Genomic DNA, 24,161 nt, shown 5'->3' on the forward strand with positions numbered 1-24,161 from the left:
GCAAAGGAAAGGAGAGAGATATGGCAGTAATTAGAAAGGCAGAGTCAAGCGATAGTTTTTTGAGTATGGGGAGACAAGAGCATGTTTGTACGAGGAAGGTAAGGTTTTGGAGGAGAAGGATAGGTTAAAGAGGTGGAAAAGGTAGGAGGCCTTGAGAGGAAGGGAGCGGAGGATATGAGAGGGGATGATGTCAAGGGGGCATGTGGAGTTGGGTGAGGAGTATTCAAGTTTGCAGAGTTCATTTGCAGATCCAATGGTAAAGGAGGAGAGGGTGGGTGTGCTAGCGAGGGGTGGTAGGACTGTTGAACAGGGGGTGACAAAAGCATTCCAAGAAGAAGGTGGGAGGGTGGACAAGGTGGGTATGAAGTACTATATTATATTATATATATTATATATTAAATATAATATATATAATATTATATTATATATGATATTATATATCACCTCACTATACTATATTATAGTGGGGTGAGAAGGAACTGACGCATGGACTCAATTTTGCATGTGAAGTGGGTAGCAAATTTGAGAGCAGAAAGAAAGGGGAGAGGATGGAGTTGAAGGCTGCAAAGAGGCAATGGGGGATTGGAGGATTGGGAGGAAATGAGAGCCTAAAAGTAGGACTGTTTAGAGACTGATAGGGCAGAGAGCTCAGTTCTACGGGAGCGCGAACAAAAAAAGGAGGTGAGGATGTAACAAAGGCAGAGAAGGAAAATGCAGGAAGAGGGATAATGGAGAGGGGTTTAGAGAGGAGAGTTCCAGGGTATTTATGTGTATACATGTATCTATTTATATATTTATAATGGTAGAAGTGGTCTGGTATACGGTGGTATGCCATACCGCCACTTCTCCTACTGCTTTCATTCTAAAACTAGCAAATACCATTAACCTACATTTTCCATACCACCACTTCTAGTTTTCCACTTAAATATCCCGAACTCTCCTTTCTGCAGTCCCCTCTTCACTATCCCTCTTCTAGACTTTTCCTTCTTCCCCTTTGTTTCATTCTGCCCTTCTTTTTTCCTTTGTTTTCCCTCTAACCCATCTCTCCCAATCCACGAAGACCTTATCACTCCCAACACCATCTCTCTCCCTCCACCAACAGTTAGGTCTAAAACAACATTATTGGCTGACAAATTCACAGTGTAGTGTGTATAGGTGCCTTTAGAAGGCTGATCTGTTCTTTTAGGCTTGTAGAATCCACTTGGCAATGGAAGCAGTGGTGAGGAAGATCTTTGCCAGTCAGAGTGATTAACATGTCATCCTGGTGGATTAGCATGCCATTTGCTCTCCTTATGACATGTGCTTTGTAAAGGCTGCCTATTTTATGAGTAATATTCTTCAGGTAATTGAGCATATTTTGTACATATGAATAAAAATCTTATATTCTAAGATTTTGATCAACAAAAGATGTGGGAAACGGTAACTGAAAGAATGGTATTTATACTTGATAAGCACTGACTGCAATTTTATGATGCAAGAAATTTGAAAAAAATATATTTTAAGTAATTTTAAGGCCACATTGCTTTGGTATATATTAATAAAGATGCATAAAGTTATATTTCATTCTGATAAGTAAAACATGTTTTATTTGCATTAATAAATGAGAATATTCTTTATATTTATTATCATTATAGGACCTGGTGGTTGGGGAGCAGCAAATAGACTGGACTATTCTTATGATGATTTTTTTGATGTAACAGAGGATGAACTAAGAGAAAAGTCTACGTTTGACACCAAAGGACCACTAAGGGTTAAGAGGCACAAGAAGGTGAATATCCCAGCGACTGATCAGAAAGTTAAGTTTATCTTTAACATAACAGGTAAGTAATATTTTGAACAGCATTGCGACACATCTATATGGAAAAAAATACTTTTTGCTTGATGATCCATGGTGATTTTGTACTCTGCGCACAAGATACTGGATTCTTTATTCTGAGCTACAATATATTTCCTTTCTTGCAGGGAAAAGGCTAGGCCCTAGTACCAGTGCCTAGGCCCTTGGTCTCAAACTCAAGCTTAATACTATTTTACTATTTTTAATTGACGTAAAGTAACTTATTTACAAGAATTAAACTGTTTTGTAATTCAAACCCCAGTATAGCCAATGTATCAGTGGTTGGAATGGAAATTTAGAAGGGACAGTTTGGAAAGTGTATGTGATTGGAATTTAATAGTTTTTCAATAAAAGCAGTAGGGGAAGCGGCGGCATGGTATACCTCCTTATACCAGCCCACTTCCACCACTGAATTCTATATTTATATAGTGGGTAAGTTTGGAAAAAAGCACAGATCCATCAAGTTCAATAGTGGGTGTGTGCATGTCAGGTACAGCTACAAATGTGTCAAGATCGGTTTGAGGCCCAGGGCTCTTTAAAAAACGTAGTAATGCCTGTCTATTGGACTGTCAGTCTCTCCAAAACTATGAGTGTTTGTAATATTTCTTCATTTCGTATGTGTTTAATAAAATTATCCATGTTATGTTACAGAGCGTATTCCTGCTATTATATATATATATATATTTATATATATATATATATATTATGAACAAATAAAGGATATATCTGGCGCTGATCACCACAGCGTAGCTAACTTCCAATGTTAAAAAGGAAAATGTATAAATATACAATATATGACAATTGAGTCCCGTATCTACAATCTATAAAGAATCACTTGACTCTAGTTAGAGTGGCAGCCTCGATAGCCTGAAGCCAGATGGTTAGTCCGGACGGAATGGTTTACTGCAACAGAAAAACAAGCAGGGCGCCTCTCAGTGATATATCAAATATACAACGTGAAATAGAGCAATACCATGCGTACCGTGAGGTAAACAATGATGTGTCTTGTAGGAGAAAGTGGAGTAGTCTTATCTGTACTTGTAGTCCTCCAGATCTCCGCCAATCAGTACCAAAATGTAGAAAAAACAACCATAGTATAACTCTGTATTATAATAGTGAGGGCAATATCCCCAAAAACCTATGGGGTGTGTGGGATTGATATCCCAAGGTTATGCATTAAATGACACCCATATAAGTGCAGTAAAAGATATCAGAATCAGCGTACCAGATTTCCTGGAGTATCCCGCTTCTGGATAATATTAAAACATGTGCAACACCAATGACTTCACAGTCACAACCTCATCCAGATGGCGAAAATGCATAAGATTGAAAAAAGGAAGATATTTTGGTATGCATATAAAAAATTTTAATAAAATATAATAAAAGCACTCACATGAGGTACTGGAAAACACACTGGATACAGCTCAACGCGTTTCGTCTTGTACAACTCAAGACTTCATCAGGAGCATAAGATACAAGTGTACAACATATTGGAGCTATTTATAATATAGCCATGCTAATTGGCACATGCGCGGTGACCGCCACTCATCGCGCATGCGCGGACCATAGAGATAGCTTTATTGCTATAGTTATACAGAACACACGAACAAACTTAGAAAATAAACCACTATATATATAAACGGACGTTTATAGTGATAGATAAAGTGATAATGATCCCCCAAAAACACATAGTTGCCTTATGTAGAACTTGGTATTGAGTAAATTTACATTTATTCAACGTTTACTACATACACAGCCTAAACCCATCAGCGCGCATGCGCCGAAGAAAAGAACAACTTTATTGATATGGTTGATATGTGCGCAGCGTGAGTCCGTCAACGCGCATGCGCCGAGGCACAGAGCAACTTTCTCAGTGCAGATATGAAAGAGAAACATAGAGACCCAAAATGGGAACAATATGAGCCTACATAAACAGGTCCTATAAAAAATTAATAAACAATATATAATATTATAAAAGATATAAACATGTAGAAACTTATATAAACAAGTCCTATAACATATATCTATATACATATATATATACATATATATATATATATACATCCTTCCAACTCTTCGCTAAATCACAGTTGTTTCTTCCTGCCTATTATAATATATATTCTGGATGAATCCATATGAACATATGCCATATGTCTAGATATTGGATTAGACTGTGAGAGCGTGTGTGTAATATTTGATTACTGTAATCTTATTACATTATATGATAGCGTATTCACTATATATATAAAACACACTCCATTCTAGTAAAATACTAGCATATTTCTAAAACCACAATGGACCAAAATGGCTAATTGAATCTAGACAGAAGATATGATTGAATAAAATATAAAATATAGATTGGTCCAGAACTATGCTAGATGAGATGTCATTAATGTGACTATAGCATTGAGGTAAATTGGTGAACAAAAAATCTAGAAAGGAATGGAACATAAAATTGCTAAAGTTAGTTGTCTACAGAAAAGGAGCTATTTCGTAGTTCTCGTTCAACCCTGCTGGAATAAGCGTACCCAGTTCAACATTTGTAAATATCTAAATCCAGCGAAAACTTATTTTACGAATTCCAATAACAGTAGGAAATACGTCATTAAACAACGTATGGATTGTTTAACTCCCTCTGTTATTTACATGCTGGAATGCTCATGTCAACTGAGATATATAGGAAAAACAAAACGCCCATTAAAAATCCGTATTCAGGAACATGTTCGCAATATTAAACATAGAATGGAGAGTCATTCTGTTTCTAGACACTTCTCCCAGGCACACAATGGAGACCCGAGTTGCCTTAGATTTCTGGCACTGGAGAAGGTTTCATTGTCTGTCAGGGGAGGCGATCTTCAACAGAAACTCTCATGCCGCGAAATGTATTGGATTTTTGAACTGGGTACGCTTATTCCAGCAGGGTTGAACGAGAACTACGAAATAGCTCCTTTTCTGTAGACAACTAACTTTAGCAATTTTATGTTCCATTCCTTTCTAGATTTTTTGTTCACCAATTTACCTCAATGCTATAGTCACATTAATGACATCTCATCTAGCATAGTTCTGGACCAATCTATATTTTATATTTTATTCAATCATATCTTCTGTCTAGATTCAATTAGCCATTTTGGTCCATTGTGGTTTTAGAAATATGCTAGTATTTTACTAGAATGGAGTGTGTTTTATATATATAGTGAATACGCTATCATATAATGTAATAAGATTACAGTAATCAAATATTACACACACGCTCTCACAGTCTAATCCAATATCTAGACATATGGCATATGTTCATATGGATTCATCCAGAATATATATTATAATAGGCAGGAAGAAACAACTGTGATTTAGCGAAGAGTTGGAAGGATGTATATATATATATATATGTATATATATATGTATATAGATATATGTTATAGGACTTGTTTATATAAGTTTCTACATGTTTATATCTTTTATAATATTATATATTGTTTATTAATTTTTTATAGGACCTGTTTATGTAGGCTCATATTGTTCCCATTTTGGGTCTCTATGTTTCTCTTTCATATCTGCACTGAGAAAGTTGCTCTGTGCCTCGGCGCATGCGCGTTGACGGACTCACGCTGCGCACATATCAACCATATCAATAAAGTTGTTCTTTTCTTCGGCGCATGCGCGCTGATGGGTTTAGGCTGTGTATGTAGTAAACGTTGAATAAATGTAAATTTACTCAATACCAAGTTCTACATAAGGCAACTATGTGTTTTTGGGGGATCATTATCACTTTATCTATCACTATAAACGTCCGTTTATATATATAGTGGTTTATTTTCTAAGTTTGTTCGTTTGTTCTGTATAACTATAGCAATAAAGCTATCTCTATGGTCCGCGCATGCGCGATGAGTGGCGGTCACCGCGCATGTGCCAATTAGCGTGGCTATATTATAAATAGCTCCAATATGTTGTACACTTGTATCTTATGCTCCTGATGAAGTCTTGAGTTGTACAAGACGAAACGCGTTGAGCTGTATCCAGTGTGTTTTCCAGTACCTCATGTGAGTGCTTTTATTATATTTTATTAAAAATTTTTATATGCATACCAAAATATCTTCCTTTTTTCAATCTTATGCATTTTCGCCATCTGGATGAGGTTGTGACTGTGAAGTCATTGGTGTTGCACATGTTTTAATATTATCCAGAAGCGGGATACTCCAGGAAATCTGGTACGCTGATTCTGATATCTTTTACTGCACTTATATGGGTGTCATTTAATGCATAACCTTGGGATATCAATCCCACACACCCCATAGGTTTTTGGGGATATTGCCCTCACTATTATAATACAGAGTTATACTATGGTTGTTTTTTCTACATTTTGGTACTGATTGGCGGAGATCTGGAGGACTACAAGTACAGATAAGACTACTCCACTTTCTCCTACAAGACACATCATTGTTTACCTCACGGTACGCATGGTATTGCTCTATTTCACGTTGTATATTTGATATATCACTGAGAGGCGCCCTGCTTGTTTTTCTGTTGCAGTAATATATATATATATATATATATATATATATAATTATATATCTCTGTGTGTGTAAAATTACTATTTACTTTGTGTAAAGTTCGAAACTGGATGGAATAAGTGGATTTTGAAAAATTCCCCAAAATAAAGCAAACTGAAGAGAAATTAAAACACCTTTCATTATGGGTGGTCTCTCTTACAAAGCACACTACATTACATATAATTTTCATAAAAATTTTTGAATGATGCACACACTGCCAAATTGTGGTTATGCAAATATTTTTTAATAACCTGATGGAATCACAATTTGGAAATTTAGACTTAAGATGTTTTATTCTTCAAATGCTAACGCTAATTATTTTCAGCAAGTGTACCTCTGCCTGAGAGAAGGAATGACTCAGTGGAATCAATCAACCAGCAACGACTCCTTAAAACGTTAGAGACTATAACAAATAGGCTAAAGAGGACTCTTCGGAAAGAGCCTCTCTACTCCTTCCAATTTTCTTCAGAGATGATCATTGTGGATAGTAACTCCCTGGAGGAAGGGAAAGCCGTTCTGTTCTGTAGGCCAGGCTCTATGTTGAAAGGACGTATGTGTGGTAAGTGAACTCATATCTCTCTATATATATTTTAACTAAACTTTTATAACTTGTAACTTACAACAATGCTAAATTTAATAAGAGGATGTAAAAAATGTGTATATGTTATATATCAAATGTCTTATCTTTATCACGTGCATTTTCTAGTTGTCAAGTTGCATGTGTTACTAGCCTAATTAGCGGCCTCTATGACAGCATATGTTATTACATCTTACAAAAGGGCTTGGACTAGCCAAATAACTTACTGGAGGGTCAACTATTGCCCCCAAAGCTGAAGTGCAACCCTGTAGTATATGCTGCAGGAATACCATGGGAATTTACTTTATTGTCCAATAATAAGTACGATTAATCAATTATATCATATGTGTAGATAACTGTGCATTTATAACATTCAATATGTGTGTATTATGTGTGTGTGTAATATTATGTTCAACAATGTATCGTTGTAAATAGATTTAATTTTAGGCTACGTATGCTCCAGTTAAAACCAATATGACCTGACCATGGCCCCAATATAAAATATTGGACCCATTTTGTATTGCAATATTTGCACATACTAGCGAATAGATTTGTGTACCAAAATTGCAGCATTTTTGAAATAGCAGTGGATTGAACAGGAAGAGGGGAAGAGTTAGGTAGAGGGAAGATGTTCCCCGTGAGCAGCCACATCGGTTTTGTGGAGCAAATGCTGATGCAAGATTTCGTTTGAGGAGCATAAGTATTGCAAAGAGATAAAGGGGTAGAAAGAACACAGGAGCTTTATTTTCCATACACTGCTATTCCCTCTATGTAGAAGGGCTCAAGAACCCTGCTCAGTAAAAATAAATAAAAATAAACACATACCAAAGGCATAGCAACTATAGTAGCAGATGAGACAGCTGTTATGGGCACCACCCAGTCTCCCTTATCAAATACCTATATATATGTTTTTTTCACCCTTGGGAATACATGGGGGCCCTTACAAGATTTTTCTATGGGGCCCAGAGTTGTCTATTTATGTTCCTGGCACATACACATAACTTACATAACATACAGTAAACCTTAATTGAATCAAAGACTCAACAAATACCTTGTACACCATATTAAATATAAAACAAAATCTTTATTTATTTATCTTTTATTAACCTGTAGTCCAAGTAAAAAAGGGAAAATCCCTATAAAAAAGACCCATCTGCTCACTTCAAAATTGTGAAGTGATCAAAACTGGGATTAAGTGGGAATCCCCTTCATCATCAGCCAATCACAAGCGGCCAGCTTGTGAAACCACTTGTGATTAGCTGGCAATCAGGGGGAATGTTGGTTACTCTAAATCAGGCCTGTCCAACCTGCGGCCCTCCAGATGTTGTGAAACTACAAGTCCCAGCATGCCCTTCCAGCTATCAACAGGTTGTCTACTGGCAAAGCATGAGGGGGGTTGTAGTTTCCCAAAACACACCTGGAGGGCCGCAGGTTGGACAGGCCTGCTCTAAATCATAGTCATTTTCATCTGTTGTTTGCCATAAGTGCCCATATTTTCTGATTTGAGCTATATCAGGTCAAGAAAAAATGAGAAAAACATTATATCCCATTTGGACAGTCAATTGTTGTATGTTTGTTTGTTTGTTTTATTACCCAGTGCATCATCTATGTTCAGAGAGTGTATAATTTATTTATGCCAGGATGTGAATATATTTATTTGATTCACAAAAGCGCAGGATGCATGAGCTGCTTAGTTTTTCATTTATTTGATCTGGGTGGTATTATTCTTTCAAGGTGCTCTCTGGTGGAAGAAAAATTTAAAAAAAAATTGTTTTGCGAAATGTAATGTGTTTTCTGAAAAAGTCAGTTTGTGTTGCACCAATAAAGATGTGTAATGTTAAATGTTAGTTTAATACTTGCTACATCTATAGTTTTACTTTGGAAGGTACAGTACTACTCAGCCTTCTGTGCAATTAAAGTGGTTTGTTAGGCTCGTCTGTGTAACATACAAAGCAATGCTTTGGGGCTGTCTTCCTACCCACTGCTTTCCATTTTCAAACTTCATTTTGTTTCACCTTCTTTGCAACTCTTGGATTTGTGCACAATTCCAATACTAGCTGATGTAACCAGGCAGCTTAATAATGATGCTGCAGGGGAGTGACGCATAATATTTAATACCGCTATTGGATATATTCAATCAGTGGCTGACAGAAGTCATAGCTCACTGCTACAGTTATGGCACACAGTGCTGTGATGTCAATGCATGCAGTGCTTTCCCCAGCCAGAAAACTGATAATGTGATTCACAGACGATCCTATAAAAAATACTTAAAATGCATGTACATGTATTGGACAAATATTAGCTTTATTACAGGTATTATTTAAATAAGAACTTATCCTTTAACTTCATTAAAACATGCAGTGCCTGGTTTGTTTGTGCTCTGATTTGTCCTGAAGGTGGCAGTATTTGTTCGCAGTAGAATATTATTGTATTGTAGCTTCAGTCAGAATAAACAGCTTTTGCACACGACTTGTATAGATGAAGCAGGTTTTGAAAGGTAAACATTAATCAAGCATTTTTAAGAGCACTGTGCTGAAAACTAGTTGGAGATCTTTAAATAGAAAATGAAGTAAGCAAGAATTCAAAATATGTTTCTAGATTCAAGAATAGAAATTCACTAATATCTACCAGATAAAAAATCTGGACACTTCTAGGGCAAACAGGACAATATTTAATATTGTATTTAATAGCAGGAGAGCACAATTTATCTCTTCTAAGTGTTTTGTTCATGGTACAGAGAACTAATTGAATTGGTAGTATGCTCCAAATATTTTTAGAATTAATAAATTAAAATATGGATTACATTTGCTATTGCATTTGCTGCTAGTTTTTTAAACCATCTCTGTTATTATCACATTGAAAATATACTGACTGAGAGAAGCTAACAGCCATACCTATAGTTAGATAGGGAAACGCGATTAAACAGAGGCCATCCTGACCTTAGTGTGTGTGAGAGTACTGATTACGTGGCATTGTCAGAATAGCAGTTTAAGTCCTGCTTGGCAAACAAACTCAGACCTTATGATTATTTTTATTTCTAATATCTTTAGTCTGCATGACAAAAGTACAGTGTGTGAAGTATGGGAAATAGACTGTGTAAGTGCTCTATGATAAGATATTGATTCTTTGTCAAGGTGATAGGATAATACTAGTAAAAGAATATGACAGGTTCAAGTAAAATAAGGGAATACAATTGTAGGGAATAAAATAAAAATAAATAAGGATTAAATTGATAATTAAGGAACAATTTATAGTTCAAATAAAATAGAAAAGATACAGAAGTAATAAAAGTATTGCAAAAGTGATAACTAGTGTAAACAGAGATAGAAAAGGGACTCAAATTGATAATAGAGCAGGAATCCTCCCAAATGCAAATCCTTGCAAAATTTCCTACATCATTGGGTGGATTCCTGCAGTACGAGTCCCTTTACTTTCTATCTTTACACAATTTTTCACTTGTGCAATTTTTTTATTACTTCTGTAAGTTTGCCTTAAAAGACCATTTGAAGCTTGCTACACCTACATATGGCATAAATAAATATGTACATATGTACAATTTGTGAGACAATTGACTTTTTAAGCAAGTGAATAAGTGACAGCATGATTTTTACATAATCAATGTATATAGATTCAATAGGGGAAATAAATTGAACTGTGTTTTTTTCTCTTCATTCTTTGTGCAGAATGTTACTTTTCACATTAGAATGATTTGTTTTCAGATAGTGTTCCTTGATCAATCATAAGGCGTATGTACTGTATAGGCGCTGGCGTATCTGTCACTTTCATGGACCCAGTAGAAAATTTACAACTTGGCATCCTTAACTTCTATGTATGGTTATAACGGTAACACGAATGGCCACAAATGATCTCAACATGTGATATCAGGTAAAGAAGAAAATATAACATACGCACATATGTTTTGGACTTTTTGTGCCATTATTGATCTAAGCCAGTGAGGCCCTCCAGCCATCAAAGGGGCAGCATAGAGGAAGGGGGCAGAGCACAGGCTTGGGGGCACCTGCCCACCGTGCCGGTCCCATAGTGGGCTACCTTGGGTTGGGTCACTGGTCTACCTGCATTTTTTTGTTTTAAAATGTTCCTAATAGACTACTGAGCTGAATCTTGCCCTTTGGGCTAAAATTTGCCAGCTCGCCCCTGAGGGAGAGAACAGTGCACTCCCTCCTCCTCTGGGTATGCCAGATGACCTCCCTGCACTGTGCAGCTAATGGGGGAGAGGTGCGACAGGTGAAGACTCGTGAGCCGACTGTTGCTCACCACTGATCTATTCCATTATACCCCTTGTAGTTAGAGTCCTGAAGGAAGGCCTTGAGAGGTCTGTTACTATTAGTACACTGCTATTATTAGCAATAGAGGACCTTAAATTTAAAATGCATGCACACAGTAATTCAATAAAATTATAAATGAACCTAAAAAACGCAAAAAATATATCACTTAACATGTTAGAACTGGAACATATTGGTACGATTGCCACACATATGCAATGCACTTGAAAAAATACTAATTAATAATGAGTCATAGAATTAAAAAAAAATTAATGATACACTTTATTGATGCTAATAAGTTAAGTTTTCCTTGCATGTTTTATTGTACAATTCAACTCTTTAATGATTTCAATAAACTCTTTTGTCACGCTCTTAATTCTATACCTCATAAAAAGCAGAAAAATCCTTATGTAAATATGTACATTGTGCTCGGTTATTAAGTGTTGCCATAAAAGAAATTATATTGGTCTTTAGAAAAGAAAGACACCTTTCTTTTACAATGTGTTGATCAATGTGAATGCTGAACTCTTGAGTCACATTATAGGATTAAGATAAATCAGAGCTAAGCTTCTTAGGTTTGTACTTTTTCATCAACTATCCTTCCTTGTTACTTACAATAGACAGCTATTATTTAGTAATAAACAGCACATTTAATAAATCACTGTGAATTTCTCATTGTGATTAGTAGGATTTGGATCAAGAACAGCAATTAGCTCTTTGTAAAAAGGAGTTTTGATAACTAGCCTGAAGCTCGGAGCTCTTCATATCAAACTCTGCATTGTTTGGAGTCTCAGTACTTATACTGTTTACATATCATTTGCTTGTTTTATTGATTTCCCCAGTAAACTGCCCAAAGGGTACATTTTATTCCCTGGAACACAGCACATGTGAAAGCTGCTGGATTGGCTCATACCAGGATGAAGAGGGCCAGATGGACTGTAAAAGCTGCCCTGCCAGCACATACACTGAATACCTCCATTCAAAGCGGTTATCTGAATGCAAAGGTTTGTATGACATGACCACTATTATAAAAACAAAAGCATTACATGTGTTTCATACCATAGCTGTTACCAGGGCTATATGTACAAGAGTACACGTGTCTGGCAACCACGTTTGCATTATGTCTTGTCAGACGTTATTAGTGGCACTCAGGTGCTTTGTGTGCTCGAATTTTATAGCTCCAGCAACCCAGGGCATTCACGTTCTTTTTCCCTGAACATACTGTAGAAGGCATTCTTTACCTAGTACAATATTCAGATAATTATCTCATGTCATATCTGCTGTGCAAAGCCTTTCCTGGTGCCCAGTCTTATATGCAGAGCTTTATTTGGCTCCCAGTCTAATATGCAGAGCTTTATTTGGTGCATTGACTACTATGCAGAGCCTTATTTGGTCCCCAGTCTAATATACAGAGCCTTATTTGGTGCTCAGTTTAATATGCAGAGCTTTATTTGGTGCCCAGTCTAATGTGCAAGACATTTTCCAGGTGATTTAATATGCACAGCCTTATCTACCACTTGGTCTAATATGCAAATATCTGCTTCCCTACTCTGTAAATAATGTTACTGATGAAGGATGGTGCCTTATCAAGAATTAAGTGTCTGCATCTGCTGCCCTCTTGTATAACAGTTATGCAAAATAATACGAAAAAAAACTTTGGGCACTCACCAGAGGATAATAGTTGAATATTTAATTAATAATTCCACAGAACCAGCACATTTAGCATCACTTACAAAAAACTTTAAAAACATATAAATGAGGCCATCTGGATTTCTATCTGTTTCATGTAACCTCTTGAGCTTACTCACAGTCTTGGTTCTGATGGTCACAGGTCTATGAAATTATAAGAAGTGACTTTTTTTCTGTGATGAGTGACCAATGTTTTTCTCGTTTCATGCACACATAAGTTGCTATTTTGTTGCTATTACAATTTGAGCACTCATTTGAGATATTTGTTCATCCAGATGCTCATTGGGCAAAGTCCCTGTTGTAAATTTAGATTATGGACTGCAACATTTACATGTGATTCATTGAGTGGATATTTTTCCATGGTATGTATTAACAGTAATTGCTGGGTGTGTATTGGGAGGTATGGGTGTTGCAGGTGGGTGTTGGGGGGGGGGGGGGGGGGGCTTGTGGTCCATCTATCACCCTCTGGCATCCCTTAGCACAGACCCATTGTGCAAAGGCTTAAATCTGGTCCCAATTTCATCTAACATTTAACTTCAGTGATGGAACATTTTTTTACTGGCTATATTGTGCCTGAAAGCCTTGCTAAGTACCATACATTTGTACAAAAAAATCCAGCCACTACATTTGATATGATTAGGCAAGAGTCATTGAAAAGAATTTAAAAAACTGGAAGTGATTGGATGTAAACCGACCAGATGACTCGATCTCAAGATCTCAGCCAATCAAAAAATCCCATCTTCTGACCTATAATTCCTCTCTGTTGTAAATTTACCAGTAGTCCTTTTTCATGCACAAAAAGGCCCTTGCATTGCAGTTTGACATTCAGGTCATTCATCTGAGAAGTCACGTCTACAGGTCTTAGGTCCAGGAAAACTTTCAGGACTTTTCCCAGGCTCAGCCATCTGACATTTATGTGGTAGCTGATATCACAATGTTCAGACTCATTTTCCTCCAATAGTGCAACAAACTGTCTGTGATTCAGTGCTCTTGCTCTGATGAAGTTAACGGTTTTAGTTACAACATCAACAACATGGTTCATTTTTAATACTGACCTACACAACATTTCCTGATGTATAATACAATGCAAAAATGTCAATTTCTGCTCAGGGTTAATTCCGGTAACTTTATCCTGCATTCTCTTCAAAAGTCCAACATTTCTCCCCGTCAGATTTGGACAACCATCTGTTGTCACACCTACAAGTTTGTCCCATTTCAGTCCCAACTTGTCTAGACAGGCATTTACTTCTGTTAGGAAATCAATCCCTGTTGTTGTCCCTTTTATTGACTGCATGGCTGCCAGTTCCTCCGTTATTTTGAAGTCTGCAGTGATCCCACGTAAGAAGATAAGTAGCTGGGCAGTGCCTCGTACATCGCAGCTCTCATCCAGAGCCAGGGTAAAAAAGGAAAATGTAACCGCTCTGTTCTTCAGCTGAAACTCCAAATTTCCTGCAATGTCCTCAACCCTTCTCGTCACAGTACGCCGGGACAGAGGGATGTTCTCAAATGCATCCTTTTTCTCTGGACATATTAGCTCAGCAGAGTCCACCAAACACTCTTTAATAAACTCTCCGTCAGAAAACGGTTTACTTCGTTTAGCTTTTTTATGAGATATGAGATAACTTGCTTTGGTAGCTGTATCTCTGGATGTGCTAAGTTTTGTAAAAAGTGTTCGTTGAGTTTGCAGCTTGGATAGCAAAATCTCCGACTCCTTTGCTCGCTCTTGGTCAGACAAGTTCCTATATTTATCCTCATGTTTGGTCACATAGTGGCGATTCAGATTATAATCTTTCAACACAGCGACAACTGTGCCACAAACTAAGCAAACGGCTTTGCCTTTGACTTCCGTAAATAAATATTTAGCAGTCCATGTCTTGTTGAAAACACGGCATTCAGAATCAACTTTCCTTTTTTTTATGTGAGACGACATTTTTGGGGGGCAGGAGCAGCTGGCGATGTAAACAAACAAAGAGAAGCACAATAGTAACTGCAGTGCCGGCAAAATGGGCAGCAAATTAGTATCCCCTATGATAGGTGGTATCACTCACGTTTAGGCAGATTTAAGCAGAGTGTCTGAAGGTCAGGAGCAGAGGACGAGACAGCTGGCAGTATGGCAGTGGCAGGAGAACTTACTGGGAAGAGATAAAAAACAGAAGAGAACAAGTTACTAGCACCTCCATCAATAAAAACAGTGACCCACAGCACAGCCATCAATAAAAACAGTGACCCACAGTACCAATATCAATAAAAACAGTGACCCACAGTACCACCATCAATAAACACAGTAACTGGAACCCCCACCTAGATATTACATGCCGTGCTGCCCCTCAGCCCTGCTGCACCCGGCATGATGTTGTCTGTAACGGTAATACTTACCTTTTTACTGTCTTCTTCCATACTCTTCTGTGCTCTCCTCCGCGGCGCTGCTGTAAATGCGGCGGGAGAGGTGTATGGACAGTGCGCACTTCCTCCCTACGCAGCAGCGCAGGGGATTACGCTGTATCCGGCCCCGGCATGATCTGATGCTCTGGAAGGGACGCGAATCGCCGACCAGCTCCGTATCCCTTCCAGAACCTGTGGCTGGCAGCAAAATTAATTAAATCTCCTGGGCAGACTCGGCGGGCCGGATTCGGAAGGCTGGCGGGCCGTATGTGGCCCGTGGGCCGGAGTTTGCCCATGTCTGCTTTACACAAAAATATTACAAGTGAATACCTGGGATAATTGCAAGTCTGCACAAGTTTTCAAGCTGTACATAGTGATCACTTCCATTGGTTGAGCTTTGCATGGTCCAGTTGAAGAATAGCAATTAATTGGAAACAAAATTATTATTTTGATACAACCAGAAAAGTATAGTGCAATAAGAATGTATAACTCACCTCACACAAAACTATATGCATTTAGTTTTCAATCTCTTGAATCAGCCCAGGAGTCAATTTAGATTTACATTTTTGTCTTCAATATTATATGTTGTATGTATATTGTTATGCACAGGTGTACAGTTGTTATAGGATAGAGCAGAAAGTAACAGTATGGAATTTGTGCAATTTAAATATCAACAAATGCTTATTATCCTGAAGTTAGAAGGGAAATTAACTTGCTGAAGTAAAAAAAAACTATTTTAAGGATATATCTCTGAAAGTTCAGCACCAGACTTACTCTAAAGCACAACTAATTTTTTAATCTTACTGTGTCCATGGATAAATTTACTTAATTGTTCTAAATGTGGTGTGCATGAAATAAACAGATGCCATGGTGCTATGGTGTAAACTAATAGAATTGCATGCTTAATTAGTAAAACCAATACTTATATTATGAGAGCTTTTTAAAAGAGTTTTAGCACTGTGACTAATGTCACACGCTGGAGGAAGAAACATGCATCTTAGTATTGTATATTCCTGTGAGACTCTCCATTGTCAGTAGAAGAAAAAATAAATGAATAAAATATAATAATACATATATTGTAAAGAGAAATACTTCCTCTACCTCAGACATGGTTTCCGTGTCGTTCTATTAGCACCACTACTCCTATCCTGCAGCCACATCCCTCGTTATGAATCTATGCTTTCATGTGTAAGAAAATGTAATAAAATGTACAGTATGCAAATTCAACATACTGAACAACTAATAAAAATGACTGTGATGTTAGTCAAACTACAGTAAGTATGCTTTGTGTTTAATTTCAGCTCAGTGCAAACCAGGAACTTACTCTTCAAATGGCCTTGAAACCTGTGAGTCATGTCCACATGGCAGTTACCAACCAAATATGGGATCTAAGTTCTGTGTCTCCTGTCCTAAAGGAAAGTCAACAATTAAAAGGGGATCTGTGGATGTGTCAGAATGTGGAGGTTTGTACGAGGATGAAAAAAGTAAACATAACAGTATAGAAACAAAATGAATGTAAATTGCAACCCTCTCCTCTCTCATGTATCTGACTGCCGTTCCACCATCTCCTCATGGATGTCTTCACATTTTCACAAAACTAACTTTGCCAAAACTGAGCTCATTGCCTTCCCTCCTTCTAGATCTTAATCCCATCTTGATCTCTCTATCACTGTTAACAACACCACCATCTCATCTGTTCCCTAACTCCGCTGCCTGGATGTCATCCTCAACTCCTCCCACTCTATTGCCCCCCACATTCAATCTCTCACCCAAACCTATCGCTTCCAACTCCACAACATTGCCCGCATCCGGCCCTTCCTATCTCAGGATGCCACTAAAACCATAATCCATGCTCTCATCATTTCCCTGCTTGATTACAGTAACATACTCCTCGCTGGTCTCCCCCTCTCCCTCCTCAATGTGGCTGAGAGCCTCATCTTCCTCTCCTGCCGCTCCTCTTCTGCCTCTCCTCTCTGCCTTGCCTTTCAATGGCTCTCTTTCCCCTACAGAATCCTTTCCAAACTCCTGACCCTCACCTACAAGGCACTTTCCCACTCCACTGCCCCATACATCTTCAACCTCCTCTCCATTCACATTCCCTCCCGATACCCTGTGACCGGCCGATGACCGTCGCCTCTCCTCTACTCTGATCACCTCATCCCACTACAGAATCCAAGATTTCTCCCGGGCTGTCCCCCTCTATTGGAACAACTTCCCAATCTCCATCTGACTGTCCCCTAATTTGTGCACCTTCAAACGGGCACTTAAAACTAATCTGTTCCTCAAAGCCTACCAGCCATCCACCTAACCTTCTCTCCATGCTTAAACTCCTCACCTCTCTCTTCCCCTATCCTGCTACTCGTTCCTCTTGCGCATGATCCCCTCTAACTCCCCATTGTGCCTCCTGTATGTTTGCCCTCCTTTTAAGTTATAAGATCTTACGAGCAGGTCCCTCTTCCCTCTTGTCTCTCTACCTATTCTTCTGCTCCAAATTCACTTTGCAAGTATATCTGGCGTTTTTCACATCCTGGTATTTTTTGGTTATTGTTCTGTACTGTTTTACCCTGTATGGCGCTGCAGAAATCTTGTGGCGCCCTATAAAGATTAATAATAATAACAACAATAACAATCATAATAATAATACATAAAGATAATTTACCCATATGGAGGTTGACTGAACAATCACTGTTCATTTTACCTGGGTCATAGTCTTAGAAACATGATAGGCCACACCAGAGATCGTCCCCCTTATAACGCAAGAGTAAAATTCCTCAACTTATAATGTACAGTTCCAATCAAATTAGGAGGAGCACTTTTCAAAAGAGATCCTTGTCAAGATGAGGCCCGGGAGAATATGCCCTATCTTCCTGTCCTTAAAACAAGGACTGATTTTTACCATATTTCTAACAGTTGGTACTGATCTCACAGGATTTGTTCTAAGCCAGATCGCCTGGTCGAATAGTCTAAATAATAAAGCCAAGACCCCATCCAATGGCCAGATTTGCTATCTCTGCTCATAGCAATTTTATGGGCAAATTAACAAAAAAATGTCACAAGGGCAATGCTATGATAGTCTTCACTGCCCAGAAGCTTTAGTAAACAGAGAGAGGCCCTAAACCCCAGTCCAAAAAACTCCCATTTTTCCCAAAAGCCCAGGACTTAGTGCTTACCTCCCTTTGATAAATAGATCCCTATATGTGATTACTAAAATTCCCCCATGAATTTACACATACTTATATATATATATTTGCACTTTCATTTAAACCTCTTATTAACCAGTGATGGTGTCTTCCCTCCTTACTTTGCACACATTGTTTGTTATTTACCTGAAAGTCCAATGCTGATTTAAGTGACGTTACAAGACTAGTTAACCTGCTACCATATGAATGTTTAAACTACTGTGTCCACACTCTAACCCCTTAATACCTTTTATGATTTCAAATTAAGTTGATTTCTTAGAATAAAATATTTAGTGATTTTAATCGGCTGCCTTCGGTTTTCTTTTTTTAATATGCATATTCAAGCCTTCAACATTGGACTGTATGTAGGCCATAGATACATCAGACAAATATCTTTCATATCCAGCAGTCTGAACAATATTTTTTTCTTAGTTGTTCTCAGTTTTATAAAGGAACTAATAGATTAATTTTTGATTGATTTTAGACACAGTTCCTCCAGCACTGGAGAGTACAGCTAGAAAGACCTATTGAAAATAGACATTCATGTTTTATAGAATTATTTTTGTGCTCGGAATTTATTTATTGTTCATAAGCTGTGCTTTGTGTATAATAAATATATAATTTTAACTCATTTTATTTTTACTTTTAAGTTCCATGCCACGGTGGTGAATTTTCTCGGTCTGGACTGGTGCCATGCTATCCTTGTCCCAGGGACTACTATCAGCCCGAAATGGGGAAATCTTATTGCTTGTCATGTCCGTTTTACGGAACAACGACCATGACTGGAGCCAGGTCGATAACAGACTGCTCAAGTAAGCTGCCTTTTGTGTTCATTGGAATTCTGATACAGTGTTAGCAGAGCTTGTTAACTTGTTTTGTATGGAACTGAGCTATACTGACAGCAAATAATCTTGATACAAAAGTGGTATAAAACCTTTAACTGATTAACTATGCTTGGATTATATTGTTTATTGACAAAATATTGTACAACCCTTAAGTAATACATAGGTTAACATTAGTAAAAATGCAATATCTGTGTTTCTTTTATTGGTAATGATTTATACAATATGATAACAAAACTGCTATTTTAACAGTTACGTATTTTTGCCTATAATTAAAAAATAGATTGTGGCTGACAAATGTATGTTAAAAAGAGTTCTATGTGCAAGAATCAAAATTTATATAATTTTACCATGCATGAACAATATGTTGACAAACGGCTATCTAGATGAAGTCGTGATAGATTGTCATAAGACGATTTCATGATTCATGCAAACATCTCTCACCGTCCTTGTATCTAATTTAATTGAATTTAATCTGGGCACTGTATATTTTAAGCAATAATAGACTATATTAAATCCTAAGAAGTAATATATGTGCATTTTTAAACAGACAGTAAATAAAACACTGTACTATTTATACTAGCTATATGGAGTTGATTCTACTACTTCTACTACGTCTTCTCATATTTTATGCAGAATATGGCTCTTACGAAAATTCCACAACCTAAGGGAGTGATGTTTGTCAGACGTAGATCTTGTTACAAGTCACTTGTCAGTTCCTGTTCAGTTCCATGTAAATTTCAAGTTCTATTCTACCTGATATGGCTGATTGGAACCCTGACAATTGCCAAAAGAGAACAGTGCATAACTGAAAACCAAGATTGTAATTAGGATTAGGTTTTAGGGATTGGCCTCTTGAATGTAAGCTATAAATGGTTTTTACTTACGTTCTATGATGTTGGTGTGTTGGTTCAAAAACTATGAGTCAGACAGCAACATTTTTGTGGCTATGGGTGGGATTTTCTGAGGAAAAAATTACTATTACTGGAATACTGTTTACTGTGTAAGGCTTGTGTTATCCACTCACACAACTGGCCTAGTGTGATTTGGAAGACCTTCTCAGAGTGAATCTAGTGGGACACTGATCTGCTATAAGGAACATGTACTTCCAAACACTTATACTTAGTTATCTACTATTACATATTCTTCTGATCTAAGAGACACCCAGGAATGTGCTAATAAGCTGATTAAGCACATTTCATTTATGCATTGAACCCTTCCATGGCAGTGATCTTTCTAGCCTAATAGGCAATGAGGCCCAGAGTGTAGGTTTTCATAGAATCCTCAAGTGCATGATGAAATAAATAAAATGCATGATGAAAATAGTAAAATAAATAACAAATTGCTCAATAAATACTGAAGTTTGCACTTGTGATGAAAAGTACAACACTAATTACACGTATGCATTCACAGCATCCACTTTTCCAGACCGGAGCCTTCAAATAATATTTGTCCAAATTTAATGGAGGACATTGCTCCATAACAGACTATTGTTTCATTTAAGTATTTGATTTGTGTTTTCAACATTAAATATTGTAGATATAGGCACGTTTGGATTGGAGTAGTGACTGTATTGTAACTGAGTGATTAATATATATACCATTTCTTTTAATAATATAGCTGTATTTTTTCACTCATACATTTGGTGATAAAATTACTAACTTAGCTATTCAAAACAACTATATCATGAGATTATATATATATATATATATATATATATATATATATCTCTAATATATATAAGCCTAGCGGCGTGTGTTAGTGTGTGTGGAAAAAACTATTTTCTCAGAAAGGGCTCATCCAATTGACCTGAAATTTGGTATACTGACATTATTTGACAAAAAAATTATAATAGTGAAGTCAGTTAACTTCCATCATCCCCCCTTCCCCCTGTGGGAGGGGTAGTAAAGGCTAAATTTACCAGTTGAGGGCTCAAACTCTTGACCGTGTGGGTATTTATTTACCAGAGCCTGTGTTTGGTCAGGGACAATTGTATGCCGCATTTTCACGAGTACGGAGAAGCAGTGATTTGAAAGTGCAGGTTATGAATACTGTCCTTCAAGGAAGACTGATTGAGCACAGCAATAAGGTGTTTAGCAGAAACGTTGTGTATCGAGAGGTTTTAGAACAGTAAGACGATGGAGATTAAGGGTGTGGCGATGAAGATGAAGGATGAGGTGATGGAGAAGAATGATGAGGTGGTGACATGTGGACAAAACCACGTTAAAAAAGGGCGCTTACGTCGGGAAGTAACGCTCTTCCCCTGAGGAGGCCTGGCCTAGCCCTAAATGCATGACAAGAACCTTTTTAACACCTTAAGTAGCTTGATTTGACTAGAATGCATGAGTATCGGGTTAACTTGTGTGTGTATATATATATATATATATATATATATATATATATATTTTGTGGCAGGAGCCCGCTACTGCTGAAGCACACGCAAACAACTTCTTCTTTTTATGCAGCTTTATTGTCAGGATGGTTAAAATGTATTTGACACCGTATGAATTTCACAGCAATTCTGGAGACCCTAAACACTAGCTAGACATAGACCAGCTCTCTCAAGACCAGCCAGCTTCCCCAGCGTTGGTCTCAGTGCACAAATGACACAAGTAAGCTTTTATACATGATACTCCTTCCCCAGCCTTAGCTTGATGGGCAGGTGACACACCCACCTTCCCTTTAAGAGGAAACACCCATCACTGGCTCTGTTTGCACTAACAGACACACCCTGTCTGTTTGATGAGAGGAAGGAGCTTTCAACTCATGTAAGTTAACCAAACTTTAAACTATACATAAGTCTTTACCTGATTTAACCTCAATTTAGGTGCATAACTGCGCCAATGTCTTACTCTGCTTGTATGCTTTCTCTGCATCTTGTCAGGTAAATGCCTCCCTTTGTTACACTATATATATATATATATATATATATATATATATATTCAGTATATATATTATTGTTTGTATATGTAATTTACACATGGTCGACACTGAATAAACATGCCTAGTTTACAGCAGAGCATAAGAAGTTCCATGGTGAGGTTAATAGTTTCATGTTCCAGGTACTTCTGATAAACTTACCTTTATTATGGAGCAGGATTACAACTATTTGCTATTAAACCAACCAGAAGAGGCACTGAGCGCCATTAGGGCACACTGTCCAATAGAAGGTCACACAGCCTCTTTTATTTCTCTAACACTGCACAATCCACTTGTGCCAGCAAGAAAAGCAGATCTGCATTGCATTACATGAAAATCCACAGGATCTCATATAGAGATTTATTTATGAAGAGGAAAATAAATAGTAATATGCTGCCACGTAAAATAAAGAATACATATTTGTGCACACTTTGCAAGATCATTCATTTCCTTGTTTTTGTTTTTTTTACACATAATTAGGTACATCCGGCAGAAGTGATGTAGTCACATGACCTGCCAAGAGCCATCCATTGTTCTGTGTAAAATGTATTTGCTCTGCATTCTGCTACACAAATCCATGCACAGTTCTGTACAGATAGGAGTTAGTTCTACAACTACACTGTTCTCACTTATTGACGACAGTTGCAGGACTCTTATGCTCTGCCTCCAGTTATTTTCATTTCTCTCTAAAGTAAATGCAATTGTAATGCAGTTACAATGTCCTGTTTAATTCTTGAAAACGGCATTGAAGTTAAAATACATTTTTCTTAATGAGCTTGTTCACACCAATGTTTTTCAGCACATAAGCTCTAAGATTCCTCTAAAGAATGCTAGATGCTACAGTTTTCATCCATGACTGTTTCATTTTCCTTGCATGCAATTGATTGGAGAGACATTTTTGATGAATGACTAAAACGAATTGGTGTGAACAAGTATGTTATAGAACAGAAGACAGACCATGAATATTTAGGGTCTCACGTAGATCCAAATGCGCTTAGATCGTATGTAGGAAAAATACCCTGATAAAATAGTGTCTTTGCATGTATATGTTCAATTGGATGCATCTCAAAATGTGTCCAGCTCAAAAAAGTAAAGCATTTGTGCCAGGAGTATGTCAGGCAAAACAAGTGAGTATATCTATGCCCCGCCACAATAGTATACAGATGTGGCTTGATAGTGTTAGTACTAAATTCTAACGTGAGAATGGTGTCTTAACAGTTATTAATAAATGGAAAATTATTTTGTATATGTAAGCACATATACAAAATACTAATTCATATCTGTTATTCTCCCCTTCAAAAAACAAATGGGAATTGTCTTTTAGTAATCCAAATGTCAGTTCAGTCATTTGAATAGACAGATGAACTTGATATAGGAGCTATGCTAATGATTTAAGTACTATGGAGAGACCAATACGCAATCAGCCAATCAGAAGCAGCTAGAAAGGCTTATCTGTGTATGTGTCTACATCTAATTGTGACACAATTACATGAACATGTCCTTACGCTTGCTAGCGCCAATTGGCCTCCCCAGGCTTTAAGAGACACAAGCCATCTCTACACATATAACTATATGGGGAATATGCATATGCATTTTTGCTGCGCATGTGCAGTACAGAAATACAAATCTTATGCAAAATAACCAGCTCTAACAATTCGGTTCTGTTCATCACTTTTATAAAAAGAAAAAAAAAAGAATATTGATGATTTGTACTCACAAAAAAAGTGAGCTGCCCAATAATATAATGATTATGATTCCACACTCTGATTGGTGGATATTTCCACCAATCAATGTGTGGGGGGGTATCCTGACACTCTGAATGGTGAATGGTCACTATTATTGACAATTAGTTAGAGCCACAATAAACATTACCTGAATAGGACATAGAGCAAATTCCAGAAATCTGATA

At 37.3% G+C, this 24,161-nt stretch overlaps 1 protein-coding gene across 1 annotated transcript in view; it reads left to right on the forward strand.

The window, feature by feature from the left end:
- SVEP1 (sushi, von Willebrand factor type A, EGF and pentraxin domain containing 1) overlaps positions 1-24,161 on the forward strand; it is a 291,067-nt gene that overhangs the window by 132,338 nt on the left and 134,568 nt on the right. Inside the window, 5 exon segments of the mRNA XM_075204846.1 lie at positions 1,635-1,820; positions 6,707-6,940; positions 12,084-12,245; positions 16,614-16,775; positions 19,142-19,303. Of these exon segments, the coding sequence (XP_075060947.1) occupies positions 1,635-1,820; positions 6,707-6,940; positions 12,084-12,245; positions 16,614-16,775; positions 19,142-19,303 (906 nt within the window).

This window comes from Mixophyes fleayi, chromosome 1 (assembly GCF_038048845.1).
Source record: "Mixophyes fleayi isolate aMixFle1 chromosome 1, aMixFle1.hap1, whole genome shotgun sequence".
NCBI lineage: Eukaryota > Metazoa > Chordata > Amphibia > Anura > Limnodynastidae > Mixophyes > Mixophyes fleayi.